We start from the raw sequence: 18,241 nt of genomic DNA on the forward strand, positions 1-18,241 counted from the left end.
CAAGGAAGATGTGAACCACCCGTCCCCCGTCTGGGGGAAACAGATGCTCCAGCTCCTCACTGGGAGAGGTTGTGGGGAGCAGCCCGAGTGGAAGGGAGCCATGAGTTTGTCTTAGGCATTTGTTCCTCAAAGGAATAAACATCAACAAAGCAGCTCAGCAGCTTCCCAGGCTCTGATGGGAAGGGTGAGCCCCGTCACCACCACCCAGTGTTGCCATTGCCTGAAAGTTGTATGGGACCTCAGTAAACAACATCTGTCTCCCCCTCCTTCCCTGTCTCCCTCCCTCCCTTCCACTTCTTCCTCCCCACCCATCCCTCCTTGTCTTTTCTCCATCTCTCACCATCTGCAGTAAACCGGTCCCCTTCTCGCTGCAGTGGGTTGAATCGCTCTGAGTCTCCAAACCGAGAGCGCAGTGACTTTGGGGGCAGCAACACCCAGTTGTACAGCAGCAACAACAACCTCTACACGCCCGACTACTCAGTCCACATCCTCAGCGATGTGCAGTTTGTGAAGGTAACTCTCCCAGGAAGGTTATCCTCTCCCTCCCAGTGGGCAGCATTGGCTGGGTGACCGGGACAAGAAGACTTCCCCTGTGTTCCAGTACACTGCTGGGTGGTAACTGCTACTGGCTGTATAAAGGCTGTTTTCAGTCAGCTTTAGGACTGTTCATTATTTGTCACTCTTTTGACATCTCCTGGCCCCCTTTTATCATGTGGGGAAATGAGGCACAAAGCAATAGGTTAGCTTGTCTGACACAAGTTGCTGCCAGAATCATTTCCTTTGGATCCCCTACCATTGGCATCAGTTTGACTTTATTCGTTGGTTTTTCTAAGATAAGGTTCTTCTAAGATAAGTTTGCAGGTGATGAATAAACCAAGTGATGTATAGAAGAAACCATGCTATACATCTGCCTGTCTGTTGGTTAAAAAGAAGGAACCATGCTATACTTTTACATATGATAATATATTTTTATACCTTAAAGTCTAAAACACAACTTGACCTGTGTGTTAACTGAAAATCTTTTGTAGTCACTAGTAGGACTGCTTGAAAATTACTAAGCTATTTGAAGAGAACCATGTGCAATTGCCCAGGAGAGAGGTAGCAAGGCTCATGGCCTTATAATTAAAGAGGAGGGGAGCTGTTTCTTCATACCCCTCAGTGGGATTGGCATCGCACAGGAGGCTTTAACATTTTCCCCTTTTCTCGTTTCCATAGGTGTTTTTTCTTGTTGTTTTGGTTTGGTTTTTGTTTCTGGTTTTGTTTTTTTTTTTGACAGAATCTTGCTCTGTTGCCCAGGCTGGAGTGCAGTGACATGATCTCAGCTCACTGCAACCTCCCGCTCCGTGGTTTAAGCAATTCTTCTGCCTCAGCCTCCCAAGTAGCTGGGACTACAGGTGCCCGCCACCATGCCCAGCTAATTTTTGTATTTTTAGTAGAGACAGGGTTTCACCATGTTGATCAGGTTAGTCTCTATCTCTTGACTTCATGATCCGCCCACCTCGGCCTCCCAAAGTGCTGGGATTACAGGTGTGAGCCACCGCGCCCGGCCTGTTTTGTTTCCTAGTATTCTGCAAACCATTACAAACTTTGGCCTGAGATCTAGCTAGAGCCCCATTTATCCCAGGCCAACAAAACACCCAGTGAGTTCACTTGGTAGCTGTTGTACCAGTTGCAGGCTGGGTCATGAGAGGTGCACTGAAATCACTAGGGTGTAAGAAGGTCCTTCTTTCCAGAACACACGCCTTGATTATTTGGAGAGGGGTGTGTGCTGGCTGGTTTTCTGTGTTTCAGGACTTTGTGGACAGCCCTGAGTTAAAACTGATATCAGCCTATAAAAGTAACCTTGAAAAGTAACCATGGAATGTTTCCAGAGGGAGGAATAGAACCTGGGGGATCGGGTGAGACAATAACTATTTTTTGCAGTAAACTGTGCAAGGCACTTTACTGAGTCCTTTGTCTGAATTATCCATTTAATCTCACAGTCACCCTATGAGGTAGGTGTTGCTGTCATTCCCATTTTCTAGATGAAGAGTTGCGGTTTGAGGAGTATAAGGTCACATGGCTAGTAAATGGCACAGCCAAGCTTCAGAGTTGGGTCTTTCCGCCTCCAGAATCCAAGCCCTAAAGTCAGTGGGCTTTAGAGTGAGTGATAGGACATCGGAGCTAAAGGAACCCAGGGAAGTGCCTTTACGAGCTGACTGGGCAATGCTCATGGGTGCATATGACTGTGGACACTTAAGTCTAATGTGACAAGGAGGTTAAACCTTAGAAAACCATAGCCCACGATTCTGCTTCTCATAGCTTCCAGCCCTGAATCTTTCTCATTGCTAATGCAGACCTTCCCCAGAAGGGGAGGTAGGGAAAAAAGTGGGAAAAGAAGAACTCTAATATGTTAAGTCTGGTTGGTTGTCGTGTTGGACATGTGATCTGTGAGGAAAGAAATGGAAAGTCATAATATGAGTACGTGATTCAACAAATATTTAATGGAGGCCTGCTGTGTTCTTGGCACTGTTGAGATACTGTGGTGAAGACAGCAAGCTGCTGCCTTTCGGGAGCTTACAGGCTAATGGGGGAGAAAGACGATAACCATACACATAACCTAGGTAATTTCAGGTAGTAATAAGGGCTGTGAAGGGAATAAAGAGGTCATTGGGATCAGTGATTGGGCAGAGAAGGCAAGGAGACTGCTCTTGAAATGGTTATCAGATAGGCTGAGGAAGGACAATTTTGCTGAGACTTGAAAGGGGAGGGGGAGAATGTTCAAGATAGAAACAACAGAGGCTGGAAAGAGTTTGGTAGTTTAAAGCTCTGAGTGCCAGCCCACGGTGTGCAAAGGCAGAGGCTCCATGAGAATGTAACATCAGAGGTGGACACCTGGGATCTTTAGGCCATAGTAAGGAATTTGGATTCTATTTTAAGTGTGGTGGGATTTTTATTTTGTCTATTTATTTATTTATTTATTTATTTATTTATTTTGTAGAGACAGGGCTCTAACTCCAAACTCTTGGCCTCCAGCAATCCTCCCACCTCAGCCTCCCAAAGTGATGAGATTACAGGCATGAGCCATGGCACTCAGCCAGAATTTTTATGTTTGTTTCTCTTTTCATTTATGTTAGTCCATTTTGGCCACTGTAACAAATGACCATGAACTGTGTGGCTTGAACAGATATTTATTTCTCACCATTCTGGAGGCTGGAAAGTCCAAGGTGCCCACAGATTCAGCATCTGATGAAGGCTCACTACCTAGTTTTCAGATTACCTCTCATTGTATTCTCTCATGGTGGAGAGCAAAGAAAGGAAGTAAACTCTCTCCTTTTTTTTTTTTTTTTTTTTTTAATTGAGACAGGGTCTCACCATGTTGACCAGGCTGGTCTTAAACTCTTGGCCTCAAGTGATACTCCCACCTTGGCCTCCCAAAGTGCTGGCAAGCTCTCTTCTCATAAGGGCACTAATCCCATTCATGAGGAATTCACCCTTATATCCTAATCACCTCCCAAAGGCCCCACCTGCTAATACCACCATATTGGGGTTAGGGTTTCAACATGTGAATATTGAGGGGACACAAACATTCAGTCCATAACCGTTCATATCAGAAGTTGAGAAAATCAGTATGAAGATTTGGTTTGCTGCTTGGAGTAGAAAAGTGAAGGAGATTTTGAAGAGTCATGTTCAATGGGCAAAACATCATTAGGCTTTACAGATTGGACAGTACTTTCAGGAGATGGATTTGGCAGCTCCTCAGGGGAATGTGCTAAGATGATTACCTAGCATTAAGTTTGTAAGGATTTTCTTAAAACTTGCCGATGGGCTGGGCATGGTGGCTCACGCCTGTAATCCCAGCACTTTGGGAGGCCGAGGTGGGTGGATCACCTGATGTCAGGAGTTCATGACCAGCCTGGCCAACATGGCAAAACCCCATCTCTACTAAAAATACAAAAATTAGCCAGGCATGTTGGCAGGCATCTGTAATCCCAGCTACTCGGGAGGCGGAGGCAGGAGAATCACTTGATCCTGGGAAGCAGAGATGGCAGTGAGCCAAGATCCCGCCACTGTACTCCAGCCTGGGCGACAGAGGGAGACTCTGTCTCAAAAACAAAAACAAAAACAAAACTTGCCAATGATCTCATATCTCCAACCCTAGAACATAAGGAAAAGGAACATTCTGCAAATCACAAGCAACATAAAAGTCTGTTTCCTAATGTGAGATAGTGGCAGTGTTGAGAACGCCAAATCCCGGGTCAGTTCTCGGGTGTGTCTGTCCTTTTTGTCCAAACAGAAGACTTTGCTGTGATCAGTGCAGCTGAGCAGCACAGAACTTGGTCTTTCTTTCCATCTGGATATTTTGAAGTTAAGAAGACTAAATTTCAAAAGTAGAGAAGTTGAGAGGAAAGTGGAAACCAATTAAGTGTTATTCAACTGGGCGTAGTGGCTCACACCTGTAATCCCAGCACTTTGGGAAGCTGAGGTAGGCAGATCACCTGAGGTTAGGAGTTTCAGACCAGCCTGGCCAACATGGTGAAACCCTGTCTCTACTAAAAATACAAGAAAAAATAGCCAGGCGTGGTGGTGGACATCTGTAATCTCAGCTGTTCAGGAGGCTGAGGCAGGAGAATCGCTTCAACCCAGGACACGGAGGTTGTAGTGAGCCGAGGTGACGCCATTGTACTCCACCTGAGTGACAAGAGTGAGAGTCTGTCTTCAAAAAAAAAAAAGTGTTATTCAAAAACCTCTTTAGGCCAGGCACAGTGGCTCACACCTGTAATCCCAGCACTTTGGGAGGCTGAGGCAGGGAGATCACTTGAGGTCAGGAGTTGAAGACCAGCCTGGTCAACATGGCAAAACCCCATCTCTACTAAAAATATAAAAATTACCCAGGCATGGTGGCAGACACCTGTAATCCCAGCCACTCAGGAGGCTGAGGCAGGATGATTGCTTGAACCCGGGAGGCAGAGGTTGCGGTGAGCCAAGATCGGCGCCTTTGCACTCCAACCTGGGCAACAAGAGCGAAACTCCATCTCAAAAAAAAACTTTGATTAAAATGGGTAGTTCTCCAAAAAGGAATTCTGTGAGTTCAAACTCTTGTTTTAACACAAGTGTCTTTTTTGTCTTGATTTTCTCTTTTCTTTTTTTTAATGTAAAATTCTATCTTAGATTAACATTGAAAATTACCTCCCCCTGATTGATTAGACTGTGTTAGGGATATTATTTAGGCTGCTCATTTATCTACCTCCCTCACCCGTCTCTCCCCCTGTTTCCTTTTGTTGTTACTGTGTTTTTTAACATGAGGGTTTGCGGGGAAGCTAAAGAGAAGACTGCAATATAAGTGTTTTCACAGGTCGAAGCCCCTGTGGTTGGCTGCTGGAAGGTTTTGCAAGGGCTTTTTATATCCAGCAGACTGAAGGTCCAGGAGTAATTGAACTTCAAGATAAGCTACAAAATGGGATAGAAAGGTGCATCTAATAGTTATCTGGGAAAGGTGTTAAACAAAGCCATGATTAACAGTAGTTAATAAGTTATGAAGGTACCAAAGAATTCTTATGAAGGTTTTTTGAAATGTGTTCTATGTCATCATTAAGCTAAGAATACTTGGCAGATGTCTTACAGTCTGGACTGCATAACCTTGACCAAGATTCCTCATCACCATCTGGTGGCCAAATCCCTAGATTGCAGCATTGTGTCTTCAGGGAGGAATACACCACTTGAAAGTGAAAACAGAACATCATACCATGACAGGAGGCCAGGTGCAGTGGCTCACACCTGTAATCCCACCACTTTGGGAGGCTGAGACAGGAGAATCACTTGAGGCCAGGAGTGTGAGACCAGCCTGGGCAACTAAGTGAGACCCCATCTCAACAAAAATAAATTTTTAAATTAGCCAGGCATGGTGGCATGCACTTGCAGTCCCAGCCACTCGGGAGGCTGAGGCAGGAAGATTGCTTAAACCCAGGAGTTTAAGGTTACAGTGAGCTGTGATCATGCCACTGCACTCCAGCCTGCGCAAGAGAGCAAGACCCTGTCTCTAAAATAAAATGACAAGAGACATCACATTAGCCTAAAGGTTAACTTCCGGACACCTTGGCTGCTAAGTCAAAATGTCCAGAAAGGCACCCTTGCTTTTTGCTAGTTTCAGAATAAACAGACCTCCGCTTCCTTTGTAGCTTAGTAGGTGCTTGGATTCTAAACTGGCCACTCTATAAGAGAACACAATTTGAGCTAAAGCTGTTGCTAATAAATGGTTATATCTACTGCAGTGAAGAGGAAACAAAAACATGGTGTCTGTTGAAAAGTGGCTTGATTCCCTCAATCAGCTAATCAATAAGTATTTGTTAAGCACTAACAATGGTTCTGGGTGCCATGAGCTATACTATAGAAATATAAATCTAATAAAAATATATTCTCTGCCTTATAAGTAGATTAAGACCTAGTTAGAGAGAGGAAGCTTAAGGTAAGTTAAATAATAGTGACCAATGCAGGGTACTATCTAATTCATTACAAAATTATGTGGAATTTTTTTTTTTTTTTTTAATGGAGTCTCTCTCTGTCCCCCAGGCTGGAGTGCAGTGGCACAATCTTGGCTCACTGCAACTTCTGCCTCCTGGTTTCAAGTGATTCTCCTGCCTCAGCCTCCTGAGTAGTCAGGATTACAGGCATGCACCACCATGCCTGGCTAATTTTTATATTTTTAGTAGAGACAGGGTTTCACCATGTTGGTCAGGCTGATCTCGAACTCCTGACCTCGTGATCCACCTGCCTCGGCCTCCCAAAGTGCTGGGATTACAGGCGTGAGCCACTGTCTGGAATTTTTTAAGCACTAATTGGCTGGACAATGTACTTTAGGAATTTGGAAAGAACAAGAGGAGAGTTAAGGCAATGCCATGCAAAGGGACACCCTTAAACACGTATGGAAGGCAAGTAGACATGGTGCATTCAAGGGACTGGGTAGAGAGAGGAGCTGGGCGGGACCAGTGGTTCTGTCCTGGTGAGTAGTGGGAGTGCTGCTGGCCCTGCGAGGCCAGGTCATGGAAACTGGGCACAGCCGTTCAGGCGGTCCACTAAACCTTCAGCATCCAGTACAGTAGCCAGTAGCCATGTATAAATACAGCCATTTAGTACATGTGGCTGTTCAACGCATGAAGTGTGACTCTTTCAAACTGATGTGCTATAAGTGCAAAATACACATTGTATTTCAAGACCACTACAAAAAAGAATGTAAAATTCCTCACTAATCACTTTATACTAATCACATGATGATGGGAAATTATTTTGGATATGTTGGGTTAAATGAAATACGTTATTAAAATTAACTTTACCTGTTTTTACTTTGTAAAATGTGACCACTAGAAAACTTTGAATTACCCGTGGGACTCACGTTATATTTCTCTTCAGCAGTATTATGCTAGCTTAAAAGAAGTTGTCGTAAGTTGTTGAACAAGGGGAAGGAACTGACAAGAAGTGATACCCAAACCTAGAAATGCCTCTGGAAGAAGCAGAGCAGAGTTGGATACATTGACAGTCTGTCAACTATTTCTTTTAAGGCAACACATTGACATGGCAGGAGTTCATGATTTTTAAAAAATTTTTTTTTAAAATGGAGCTGTGTGAAAGCAAGGCTGTTAAGGCCGTGAGTCACATAGATGATTTAGCCATTGGGTGGTACCTTTCCTTTTATATAAACACCCACCAACAGTGCAGACCCTCTCCAGCCCCTGCCCCTCCCCACTCTCACTGCCGTATACTGCTGTGCTTCTTCCCACTAATGGCAGACCCTGGCTGTGGCTGTCTGAATCTTCTCTTTAGCATCACTGACAAGTGGTGGTTTAATATCTGTGTGAATGCCTCCAATGATGAGGAACTCAGTACCTTACAAGGAATTGTGTCCCATTCACTCAGTATTGTTACCAAAACTACTTTCTTCCCATCCTTTTCTCCCTGACAATGCTTAAAGAGAGGGTTAGAGTTCCTGGATCCTTGATACCGGGTAATAAGAGGGGCCTATCATTGTTTTTTAAAAACACGGTGGCTCATACCTGTAATCCCAGCACTTTGGGAGGCCAAGGAGGGTGATGTCACCTGAGGTCGGGAGTTCAAAATCAGCCTGACCAATATGGTGAAACCCTGTATCTACTAAAAATATAAAAAAATAAGCTGAGCGTCGTGGTGTGCACCTATAGTCCCATCTACTCAGGAGGCTGAAACAGGAGAATTGCTTGAATCTGGGAGGCAGAAGTTGCACCACTGCACTCCAGCCTGGGCAAGACAGAGCAAGACTCCATCTCAAAAAAAATTTTTTAAAAAGACTGGTACAACTCACTGAAGATAAAATCTGGGCAGAACTTTTCCAAAAATAAATTAGTTGAATAATATAGAGCATTTGGCAACAATAGTCATTCCCAAGAGACTTCCAGCTTGGGGGATGCAGCCAGTCTACCAACTCAGAGGGGCCCTGAGCCAGCAAATCCATTTCAAAGCCTACTGAAACAGCCCCTTCCTTCTCTCTTCCTCCTCTCCTTTCTTCACTCACTGTCCCTTTCCTTCTGTCCCCCTTCTCCACTGTCCATACTTGGAATTGCCTTCCTTCCCCTACTTTCCCTTTTGCTTTATTTTCTTGATTAAGGATTTATTTTTCCAAGACCTAGTCTTGCTTTCACAGCATCTCCAGTCACACTGACTCTGGGGGCAGAGGGGACACTGCTCCTTGCCCCACCTCCACCCTGTGTGCCATGGGCAATTTAGACATAATGAGATGGTAAGCTTGACAGTTGTCTTTGAAATGTATGCCCGTTATAAAGTCAAATGGTGAGACATGCATGTGGGCATGTTTTAAACAACCATTCCTAACAGTTTTGTATAATAGATTCACTCATGTTATCTCATTATCTCTGGGCCTCTTTTATAAGATCAGAGAGGTTAACAATGTGGCCAGTGTATTCATTTGCCCATTGGCTGATTAAAAATGTATATATATTTGGCCAAGGTCTCCCAGCTTGAAAGTGGCAAAATTGGGACTTGAACTTTAGTTCTTGGCAGTATGTTTCCTGCCATATTTCTTAGGTGAAGGGACATTTGTCCTTTGACTAAAGTAGAAGCCAAATCTAAATAACTAAAGAACCCAAATAGAGTAAGATCAACTGCTTTACTGGGCTTACCGAGTGTCATTTAGGGAATTTTCCCGTCCTTTGGTGTTAGAGCCAAATTTCCTCATCTTTGGGGGAAATTTTGGAACCTGACTTCTCACTTCCCAACAGAGGGAGTGGCAAAAGTCAGGTGTTCTCAACAAGCACATTGAATCGATTGAAGACTTTGGATAAATGCTAAGTGGAGACCTGTGGTTCCACGCCATAGAGCAAAGAACATACCATTTTGACCTAAAAAATATCAAAGCCAGTTGTTAACACTTTGCTGCTTTGTCCTTTAAAATCCTTCAGAGAAAAAAACCAAGACCTGAGTAGTACCTGTATCTGATTTTAACTAGGTCTTAAGTCAGCAGTTCTCAAAGTGTAATCTCCAGACTAGCAGCACCAGGAACACAGGAACTTGCTAAAAATGCAAATTCTCAGTCTCCACCCCAGACCTAGCAAATGAGAAACTCAGAGTTAAACCCAACAATCTTGTTTTAACAAGTCCTTCAGATAATTCTGATGCTGAGGTTTGAGAATCACTGATTTAAACCATCAATAGAAAACTCTATTTGCCCACCTGAATGGGCAGAAGTATGATTAGAAGCCTGGAATCTCTGTATATGTGTGTCCCATATGCTCTGCAAAAAGGCATGCATTCTTAACTGGTGTTTTGTGATTAGATTAGTTGTGCTTAGAATTTGCTTGGTTCTCTTGCAAAATATCCTGAAGTTTGTTGAAGAAAGGATTGATCGTGTCCAGTAAAATAATGGGTCTTGTGAGTAGTTGACAAGGAGCCACTGTTGAGACCTTACCAGATACAAAGCCAACTTCAAGCCTACTCTCTGTCACAGTGTGTAAGCCTCAACCATCCCCCTCCTACTGCCAGCAGAAATCTTTCCTGTTTCAACATGTGATACCAATTCTGCCCCAAAGGAAAGAGAAGGCAAAATGAGCAGAATTTGTTCGTTCTCTAGCGCTAATGCAGTGAAGGGGGGATGAAAACGCTTTAGGAGATGCTATGATTGGGAAGGATATTATGCCACATACCATTTCCATTCTTCCCCCAGTGCCAGCCACTGATGAGCAGTTTCACATCCCTGTACAGGGTGGCACACTACCTAGTCTGTTTTCACTGCTAGCAAGGATTCACAGTGCCCGTCTGTGTTGTATACCCAGAGAACAGGGGTGACCGAGACACCTTCCTGCCTTTTAGAAGAGACATTTGATCTATATTTTTCCTGCCTGGAATCATGGAGACTCCTGTCTGGTCTGGCTGCAGCCTGACCCTCCAGATGCCTTCACTTGTGGCTGACGTTTGACACAGCAGGAAAATCACAAGTCTGACTCCTGTGATTTGAGGAGACAGCTGGGAGACCTCCCTGCTGTGGTCCCTGCCAACATAGGAGCATGACCCTACATCCAGGGATGGGCTTAGTCCAAATCAGAAATGCCTGTGTTCTCTCAGGCCTTAGCCTCCAGCTTCCCAACACTGAGACCTGGGGCATGAGAGCTTCGCTGCTGGAGTCCTACCTTATTCTCACCAAGTCACCCCCGACTGACCCTTTGGGCCTTTGGCAATAGTATAAATGTGTGTTTTAAACTTCTCCATGGACAACCACCCGGCTCTCTGAAGATGCCCTCCATCCTCTCCAGCGTCTCAGAAGGTTTGGTTCTTCCAGGTGCCAATAAAAAGGAACAGTGGGAGCTGGTGGCAGACCAGCAAAGGGCCCCTCACTGTCCCTGCTGGACTGCTACAGCGTGGGTAAGGCCCCCGTTGGTGGATCTCAGGCCTCAGAGGCCGAGGGTTCCAAGCACCCCAGCGAGGCTGCCCCCGAGTCTGGGAAGGCTGGCTGCATCCAGGAGGGCTCTGCCTAGCTGCTCCTAAGCTCCTGCCCTCTTCCTTCCAGATCACACGGCAGCAGTATCAGAACGCACTCACTGCCTGCCACATGGACAGCTCACCTCAGTCCCCTGACATGGAGGCCTTCACAGATGGGGATTCCACCAAGGCCCCCACAACCCGGGGCACACCCCAGACCCCTAAGGATGACCCCGCCATCACGCTCCTGAACAACAGGAACAGCCTGCCGTGTAAGTCAGCTGGGCAGACGGGCAGGCCGGGCTGGTGTGGGGTGAGGACGACCCTGCCTTCCTCTTCTAGCCCTGCCCAGGGCTCACACCACCTGAGCCCTGGGTCTTCTCCAAAGCAGAGAGGTGATGCACGCGCTGTCCTCCCCAGGCAGCCGCTCAGATGGGCTGAGAAGCCCCGGCGAGGTAGTGTACCTGAGGATGGAGGAGCTGGCCTTCACCCAGGAAGAAATGACTGACTTCGAGGAGCACAGCACACAGCAGCTCACACTGTCTCCGGTAGCCGTTCCCACGACAGCAGGTCAGGGAGGCCGACTGGGCCTAGCAGAACAAGGGGGATCATCGCCTTTGGGTACTGGGATGGCCCAGGGAAAGCTGGCTGAGGGGAGCCCTGGGACCGCAGCCCCTGCGTTAAACCTCCAACCTCCTTACACAGCCAGGGAAAGGAAACATTTGCTGAGCACTTACCATGCATCAGGCCCTGTCTGATTCATTCTTCCAGGAAAACTGTGTGGGGCAGTATTAGGAGTTGGGTTTCTGCCTGGATTCAGACCCTGGCTCCTTCATTTAGGAGTTATGCAATTTTAGGCAAGTTATTAAACCTAAGACTCAGTTTTTTTTGTCTGAATAGATAAGTATCCTTATGTTAATAGGTATAAATTATGACAGCTATCTTATAAAGTAGCTTTGAGCATAAATGAGATAATGTACATAAAAGGCATATCACAGTGTTCAGTACCATGCTTTATAAATGTTACGTAGCTATTATTAGGCCTACCTCACAGATTAGGAAACTGATTAGGAAACATTCTAACTAGCTGTGGCTTTGACCAAAGGTGTAGTCTATAGACTTTTCCTGAGGTCTCGGATCATATCACCTCCGAGACGCTGAACACTGCTGCCTTGACAGTGGTGTTGCTCTGAGCGCCCAGGGTCCCAGCAGTCTTGAGAAGCTTCTGTGTTTGCCTCACTAAGATGTACTTCCCCAAGCTTTCAGTAGCCCCCTAAGCCTGCACCCAAGCCAGTAGTTCCCCTGCCCCACCTGCCAGACCTACTCCAATCCATAGTATAAGACTCCTCAAGTCCAGAGCAACAACCTGAAAAAGTGCTCAAAGATTTTTAAAGTTGGCCTGGCACGGTGGCTCGAGCCTGTAATCCCACACTTTGGGAGGCCCAGGCAGGCAGATCACCTAAGGTCAGGGGTTCGAGACCAGGCTGACCAACATGGTGAAATCCCATCTCTACTAAAAACACAAAAATTAGCCGGGCATGGTGGCGGGCGCCTGTAATCCCAACTACTCGGGAGGCTGAGGCAGGAGAATCGCTTGAACCTGGGAGGCGGAGGTTGCAGTGAGCCGAGATGGCGCCACTGCACTCCAGCCTGGGCGACAGAGCGGACTCCGTCTCAAAAAAAACCAAAAAAAAAAAAAATTTAAAGTCAACAAGACAATATGCTTGAACTTGTGGCTGACCCACAAAATCTGAGACATACATGGTCACTGTTCCAGGACCTGAATTTAGAACTGATGTTCTTTTTCTGCCCTCAACACCAAATCTAGTAGCTAAGGCACACAGCAAGAAAATGTAACAAACGAGTAAGAACGAAGGTGATGGAGTAGTCTTGGAGATCATCTAGTCCACCCTCGTCCTGCGACACATGAGGACCCTGGAGGCCTAGAGAGGGGAGACAACTTGCTCAAGTCCAAAAACTGCATCATTGGCAGGCTCAGCCTCATGGCTTCAGTGCAGTGCAGTTTCCAGCACACCACTCTGCCTTCTGTGTAGGTTTTTATTTGCATTGGTGGTAAGGCTTGGCCCCCTTCTGGGCTCTCAGGTTCTGTAATTCTTTGAACTCCCATTGAGTCCTGTGGGAGAAGACAGGGACGTTGTTGTTGAACCCTGTGGCTTTCCGGGGTTTGTGCAAATAGACCAAGGAGACCTCCACCTGTCCTCACGTGTGCTTTTAGTCTGGCAAATAGACTGGATGGAGAACACGTTGTTCTCTAACCCCTCTCTCTTGCCAAACAGTGTTTGAGGAGAGGGAATGATTTCTGACTTTGCATGGATCGTTGCATTCCTGCTCCTGTTCTCCATCTTTTTGTTCCTTTTGTGGCACTAAAATGCCTCTTGCTAACTAATGACACCCAGCACTTTCCTGGGCATCCCTGCCTTATTACACCACCCTCGCTGTGGCTCACGTCTTAAACTTCACCTGCTGAGGGATGTCACTCAGAATCACCCTGTCTTGATGCCTGAGTGTGTAGATTGAGACAACCTGAGTTCTCTCTTCTCTCCTTTCTCAGCATCAGATAGCGAATGTTGTAACATCAACCTGGATACGGAGACCAGCCCCTGCAGTAGCGATTTTGAGGAAAACGTGGGCAAGAAGCTGCTGAGAACCTTGAGTGAGTAGCTAGTTCTTCACCCAGATGAAAGCCACCCTGCTGATGGTTAGTAGGAAAAACATGTTAGCATCTTCCTCCTGAGGGAGGAGCCAGGGACTCCTCTTAGAAACCCTAATGAAGTACAATTGTGGAAATCCGCAAAAGGGATTGGGCCAGCACTGCACCCTTGATAGTTTTGGGATCTGTCCCATTCAGTTGTTTTCCTCTAGGACAGGAGACTGCACACCATGCCCACAGGTCAATTCTGACCTCCCTCCTTTACTGGTTTTTGTAAGTAAGGACTTACTGGATCACAGACAGATCCATTTGTTATCTATGGCAACAATGTCAGAGACAAGTAATTGTGACAGAGACCATATGGCCCACAGGCCTCTAATATTTACTGTCTGGCTCTTTAAAGAATTAGTGTCCAGGAGACTCAATAGAAAGAGAGCAATATCCTCCACACACGGAAGTCAGTGGTGGAGAGAACAAGGTGAAGATATGCCTTCCTAAAAACAGACCTGGGAACAGATTGCTCTCTCATCCTTGAGGACAACTATGTAATTATGACCACCTGCCCCACTGCAGAAAGGAGGTTGCTTCAGAGCTAGAGAATGCAGGTCCCTGGAAATAGCTCCCAGCTACAGCCATCAACCCTGATTCATGGGACATCAAAGCCTATGAGATTGGTCCTCTCTGAGGGTGTCTGGCAGTCAGAGGGGCTGGCCCCCAGGGGCACGGGAGGCATAGGCCTGAGGTGTTACATGGGCTTTACTCAGTCCCCTCCAGGAAATCTCAATTCCAGGCACTAGCCTGGGTTTGTGACTTTTCAGAGATGGCATCTTATGTGAAAAGTACGTCCTAATCTTTCAAGATGTAAATATGCCAATATCAGCACCAGCATACAATGCAGGTTAGTTCTAGCCAAGCTGTCAAGGGCTTTGTCTCCATTTCTGCTTCTGTTTTGAAACTAACTCAGACTGCCAAGCAATTATGAATGTTCCTCCAGTGTTACAGGCTGATACTTGCAACCTGTTTTTTTTCAGGTGGCCGAAAAAGGAAGAGGTCACCAGAAGGAGAGAGAAGCTCTGAGGACAACTCCAATTTAACACCTCTGATCACATGACAGGGCGAAGCCAGCATTCATTGGGTGTGTGAAATTCCAGAGCTTTGAGGGAGAACCCACCCTCCCATCATCTGCTTCCCCCAAGGCCTCCCACAGGTGACAGAACGTTCTGCCTTCCCTTCCATCTCTTCCTCCCTAGCTGTCAGTTTGGCAGATTTTCCCTCATTACCTCCAGTTTGACTCACAACTTTGACATGGCCATAACAGAAGCAGGTGCCGCTAATGGAACATGCTAGAAATGGTCTTTTCCAAGGCATAGTCTGGGACTGGAGAAGAGATGTCTGACTGCAAGCTGATAATGCCACTCTGGGACCCCTAATGTTCTTCTTTGTTCTTGGGGATCCCCTGATGCCACAGGAGACCTATCATCTTGGAACTCGCCATTCTTTCCTCCAGAACAAAATGTTAACTTTCTAATATATTTCATGCATAGCTTGGCTCAGAAGGTGCCATTGGCAGACAGGCACATGGGAGGCTGCAGTAGGAAGTCTGAAGATTAGTTCAGGGAATAGACCAAGAATTCCCCCCAGAGCTTTAAAGAAGTGGGACTCAGCCATGTTGGCATGTGATTGACATTACAGCACAGAAAACTGTTAGTGACTGGTTTCCTGTTAGATAAGGGTTCCAGAAGCCTGGGGAAATATGTCTCAGCTGGAATGGAAAGAATGTGAGATGGAACCTCAAGTCACTGTTTTTACCAGGGACACATCTGTTTTGGCTCCCAATCAGCAGTCTTCAATAGATCAATAATTCTGCCCTGGAAGAGAAGGAACAGGATGCAGAGAGACCCCGTTGGGAGCCAGAGATGGAACTTCAGGTCTTAAGTGCAAATCAAAGCAAAAAACAAACAAAACTAACATGGAAAAACTGTAAGTGCTGAAAGCAAGTTTAGCCATGACAAGCCAAAGAGTGCCCAGGTCAGCCAAGAAAGATACATACTCTCATGGGACTTCAGTGAGAGTTAGACAGGAATGTTGAAGAATCATTCTTCTTTTTCATGCATTTGTCCCTCTCCCACCCCTTACTACACCCTAGCAGACCAGCTGAGTGTACTTTATTCCAAGAACTTACTAGATCTCTGGTGTTTCTCCTGAAGTTGGGGCAGGTGCAATTCCAAGCATAACCACCAGATGGCAGAGTGACCACACAGACCTGCTTCCAAGAATAAAACAGTTCTCAAATGCAACCACAAAACTGGGCGCGGTGGCTCAGGCCTATAATCACAACACTTTGGAAGGCCAAGGCAAGTAGATCACTTGAAGTCAGGAGTTTGAGACCAGCCTGGCCAACATGGTGAAACCCCATCTCTACTGGGCATGTAGTCCCAGCTACTTGGGAGGTTGAGGCAGGAGAATCACTTGAACCTGGGAGGCAGAGGTTGCAGTGAGCTGAGATGACACCACTGCACTTCATCTTGGGCAACAGAGCAAGACTCTGTCTCCAAAAAAAAAAAAAAAAGGAAAGAAAGAAAAAGAAAAGCACCACAGCCAGCCTTAGGGAAAACTTGGAAGTAAGTGAAGTTTGTTTTCAGAATACGTATCTCCCTTTCCAATCTATCTCCTACCCTTTAGATGCTCTCAGTCAGGTACTCATTGAACTCATTGATTGAGTGCTGTCTGCTAAATCTCCAAACCATTCCCAAACCTTTCCCCGTGGTATACCATCCAGCGTCCCTCCCCTTCCTCCAAAACCCTCACTCCCACCTCCCCACACCCATTCAGTCATTCACAGGGAGGAGGGAGACCGAGCATTCCTCTGGGTTATCTGCATCTCAGAAGAAAATGCTTACCCACAGGAACCGTTAACTCAGGGGTTCTTAACTTGGGGTCCATCACCCCAGGCGGTCCATAGTTGGACTTCAGAGGGTCTATGAAACCCCTAAAACTGTTAGTATTTAATGTATTTATTCTTGTATGTTTTTTCCACAGCGTTAAAGCTTTCATAAGGTTCTCAAAGGTCTCAGACCTACAAAGAGTTAAAAACAAAAAACAAAACAAACAAACAAAAAAACCACTATTTTAAATAGTGTAACTTTCAGCCCAGGGTTTCTATAATGCAGAGTGAAGTGGAAACTGGGCAGTTCGAGACAGGTTTTTACTTGTAAGTGGTCTTCTCAAGTGTCCATCAATTGATGGGGAAGGCTGGCACCCACCAGGAAGTGGAAGTCCTCAGAAATTCTTGGCACACCCTACAGTATTGCACAACCAACACCCCCACATAACTTTGTCCCCTCTTCCCAATAACCCAGAGCAGGTGTTGCAGACAGGAGGGCCACAGCATGTGGAAGTAAAGACTTTGGAGCTAGAGACGCCTTTTCCTGCAATGATTATTGACTTCACCACACCCCTTGCCTGGCCTGGCCTGAGGCTCAGCAGTGCATGACTTCTCGTAGATAACTTCACAGCCATCCAGTCCCAACACCTGCTCTTGCCTGGTAGGAATAGGCGAAGTGTCAGCCCTCAGCATTGGGTACCTAGACCCAAACCAATAAATGGTGAGTTTTGAGCAAGAACCACCATCATGCAGGCTTCCTGCCAGCTGACCACTGGCCCCGGGGGTGCCTGCCTGGCTGGTCTTCATCACCCCTGAGGCCACCAGACTCAAGCCACTGCTGTTGCATTACACCCATCCCTTTGCAAAATCCCTATGGAGCCTGTCACCACTCCCCTCCCTATACACCCCCACCCCACAAAGATTTTCTTCAGGTTAAAAAAAAATGGTTTAAAAAAAAGATTTTAAAATAAAGCATTTATGAAGGCTCAATAAATTGTAAATAATTTTTAAATAAAATGAAAATGCCTTTCCTGGAACGTGGCTGTTTTCCTTGCCCCTGGAATCTTCTGACGTGGCTTCATTTGAGATACAGGTTGAGTGATGCCCACGTGTAATGATCTCACCTGTGGCCCACCTGCATGAAGAGGCATGCCGCTCCGGGCCAGGTGTGAGGCTGCGGTGAGGTCACGGGGAAGCCTTGGCACACTACTTTGGGAGGCCAGATGGTAAGATTTTTCAGGAGTGAATGCCAGAAATGAGAAGTAAAACCCAAACGAGAAGCCAGTGTGCATAAAGACAAGGAAGGAACACTAAGACGACAGTGAGAAGGTCTGGCATTTGCTGAACCCATGTGAGGGGTGAGGTGCTATGCTGGGTGCCGTCCAAATTCAAGGTCTTGGGGGCTAAACCCAGATAAGCCCCTGAGACAGAATGTTGGTCACACTAGCTGGCTTCTGCAGAACCTTCGGAAAGGAGTCCAAGTGGCATGACTCTGGCAGTTTGCAACCAAAGGCTAGGGTACAGAACACAAGAATGAGCCAGGCCTGTTGGTCAGTTTTAAGCCGAGGCTAGAGGGAGGGAACAGCCAGGCAGGTGGGAAGGTGTGTTTGGGCATTTAATGCCTGTGTGGAAGGAAGGCTGAAATCTGACACCTGCTACTAATTTCTCAAAACAAACAGGAGGATTAATTTCTCAAAGCAAACAGGAGGATTAGGGGCCTATGCCAAAACCTCTTAAGGTTCTTCTCA

General features: G+C 46.3%; 1 protein-coding gene across 3 annotated transcripts in view; it reads left to right on the forward strand.

The window, feature by feature from the left end:
- CNNM1 (cyclin and CBS domain divalent metal cation transport mediator 1) overlaps positions 1 to 17,530 on the forward strand; it is a 74,198-nt gene extending 56,668 nt beyond the window's left edge. For 2 of the 3 annotated variants that reach the window (XM_011977372.1, XM_011977371.1), the window contains 5 exons: positions 350 to 513; positions 11,027 to 11,210; positions 11,359 to 11,508; positions 13,511 to 13,612; positions 14,641 to 17,530. In XM_011977372.1, the coding sequence (XP_011832762.1) occupies positions 350 to 513; positions 11,027 to 11,210; positions 11,359 to 11,508; positions 13,511 to 13,612; positions 14,641 to 14,720 (680 nt within the window). In that variant the 3' untranslated portion in view covers positions 14,721 to 17,530. The remainder of the gene's footprint in view (positions 1 to 349; positions 514 to 11,026; positions 11,211 to 11,358; positions 11,509 to 13,510; positions 13,613 to 14,640) is intronic. The other variant, XM_011977373.1, reaches the window with a different exon arrangement.
- Positions 17,531 to 18,241: the final 711 nt, after the last annotated feature.

This window comes from Mandrillus leucophaeus, unplaced genomic scaffold, assembly GCF_000951045.1.
Source record: "Mandrillus leucophaeus isolate KB7577 unplaced genomic scaffold, Mleu.le_1.0 Scaffold18, whole genome shotgun sequence".
NCBI classification, from domain to species: Eukaryota; Metazoa; Chordata; class Mammalia; order Primates; family Cercopithecidae; genus Mandrillus; species Mandrillus leucophaeus.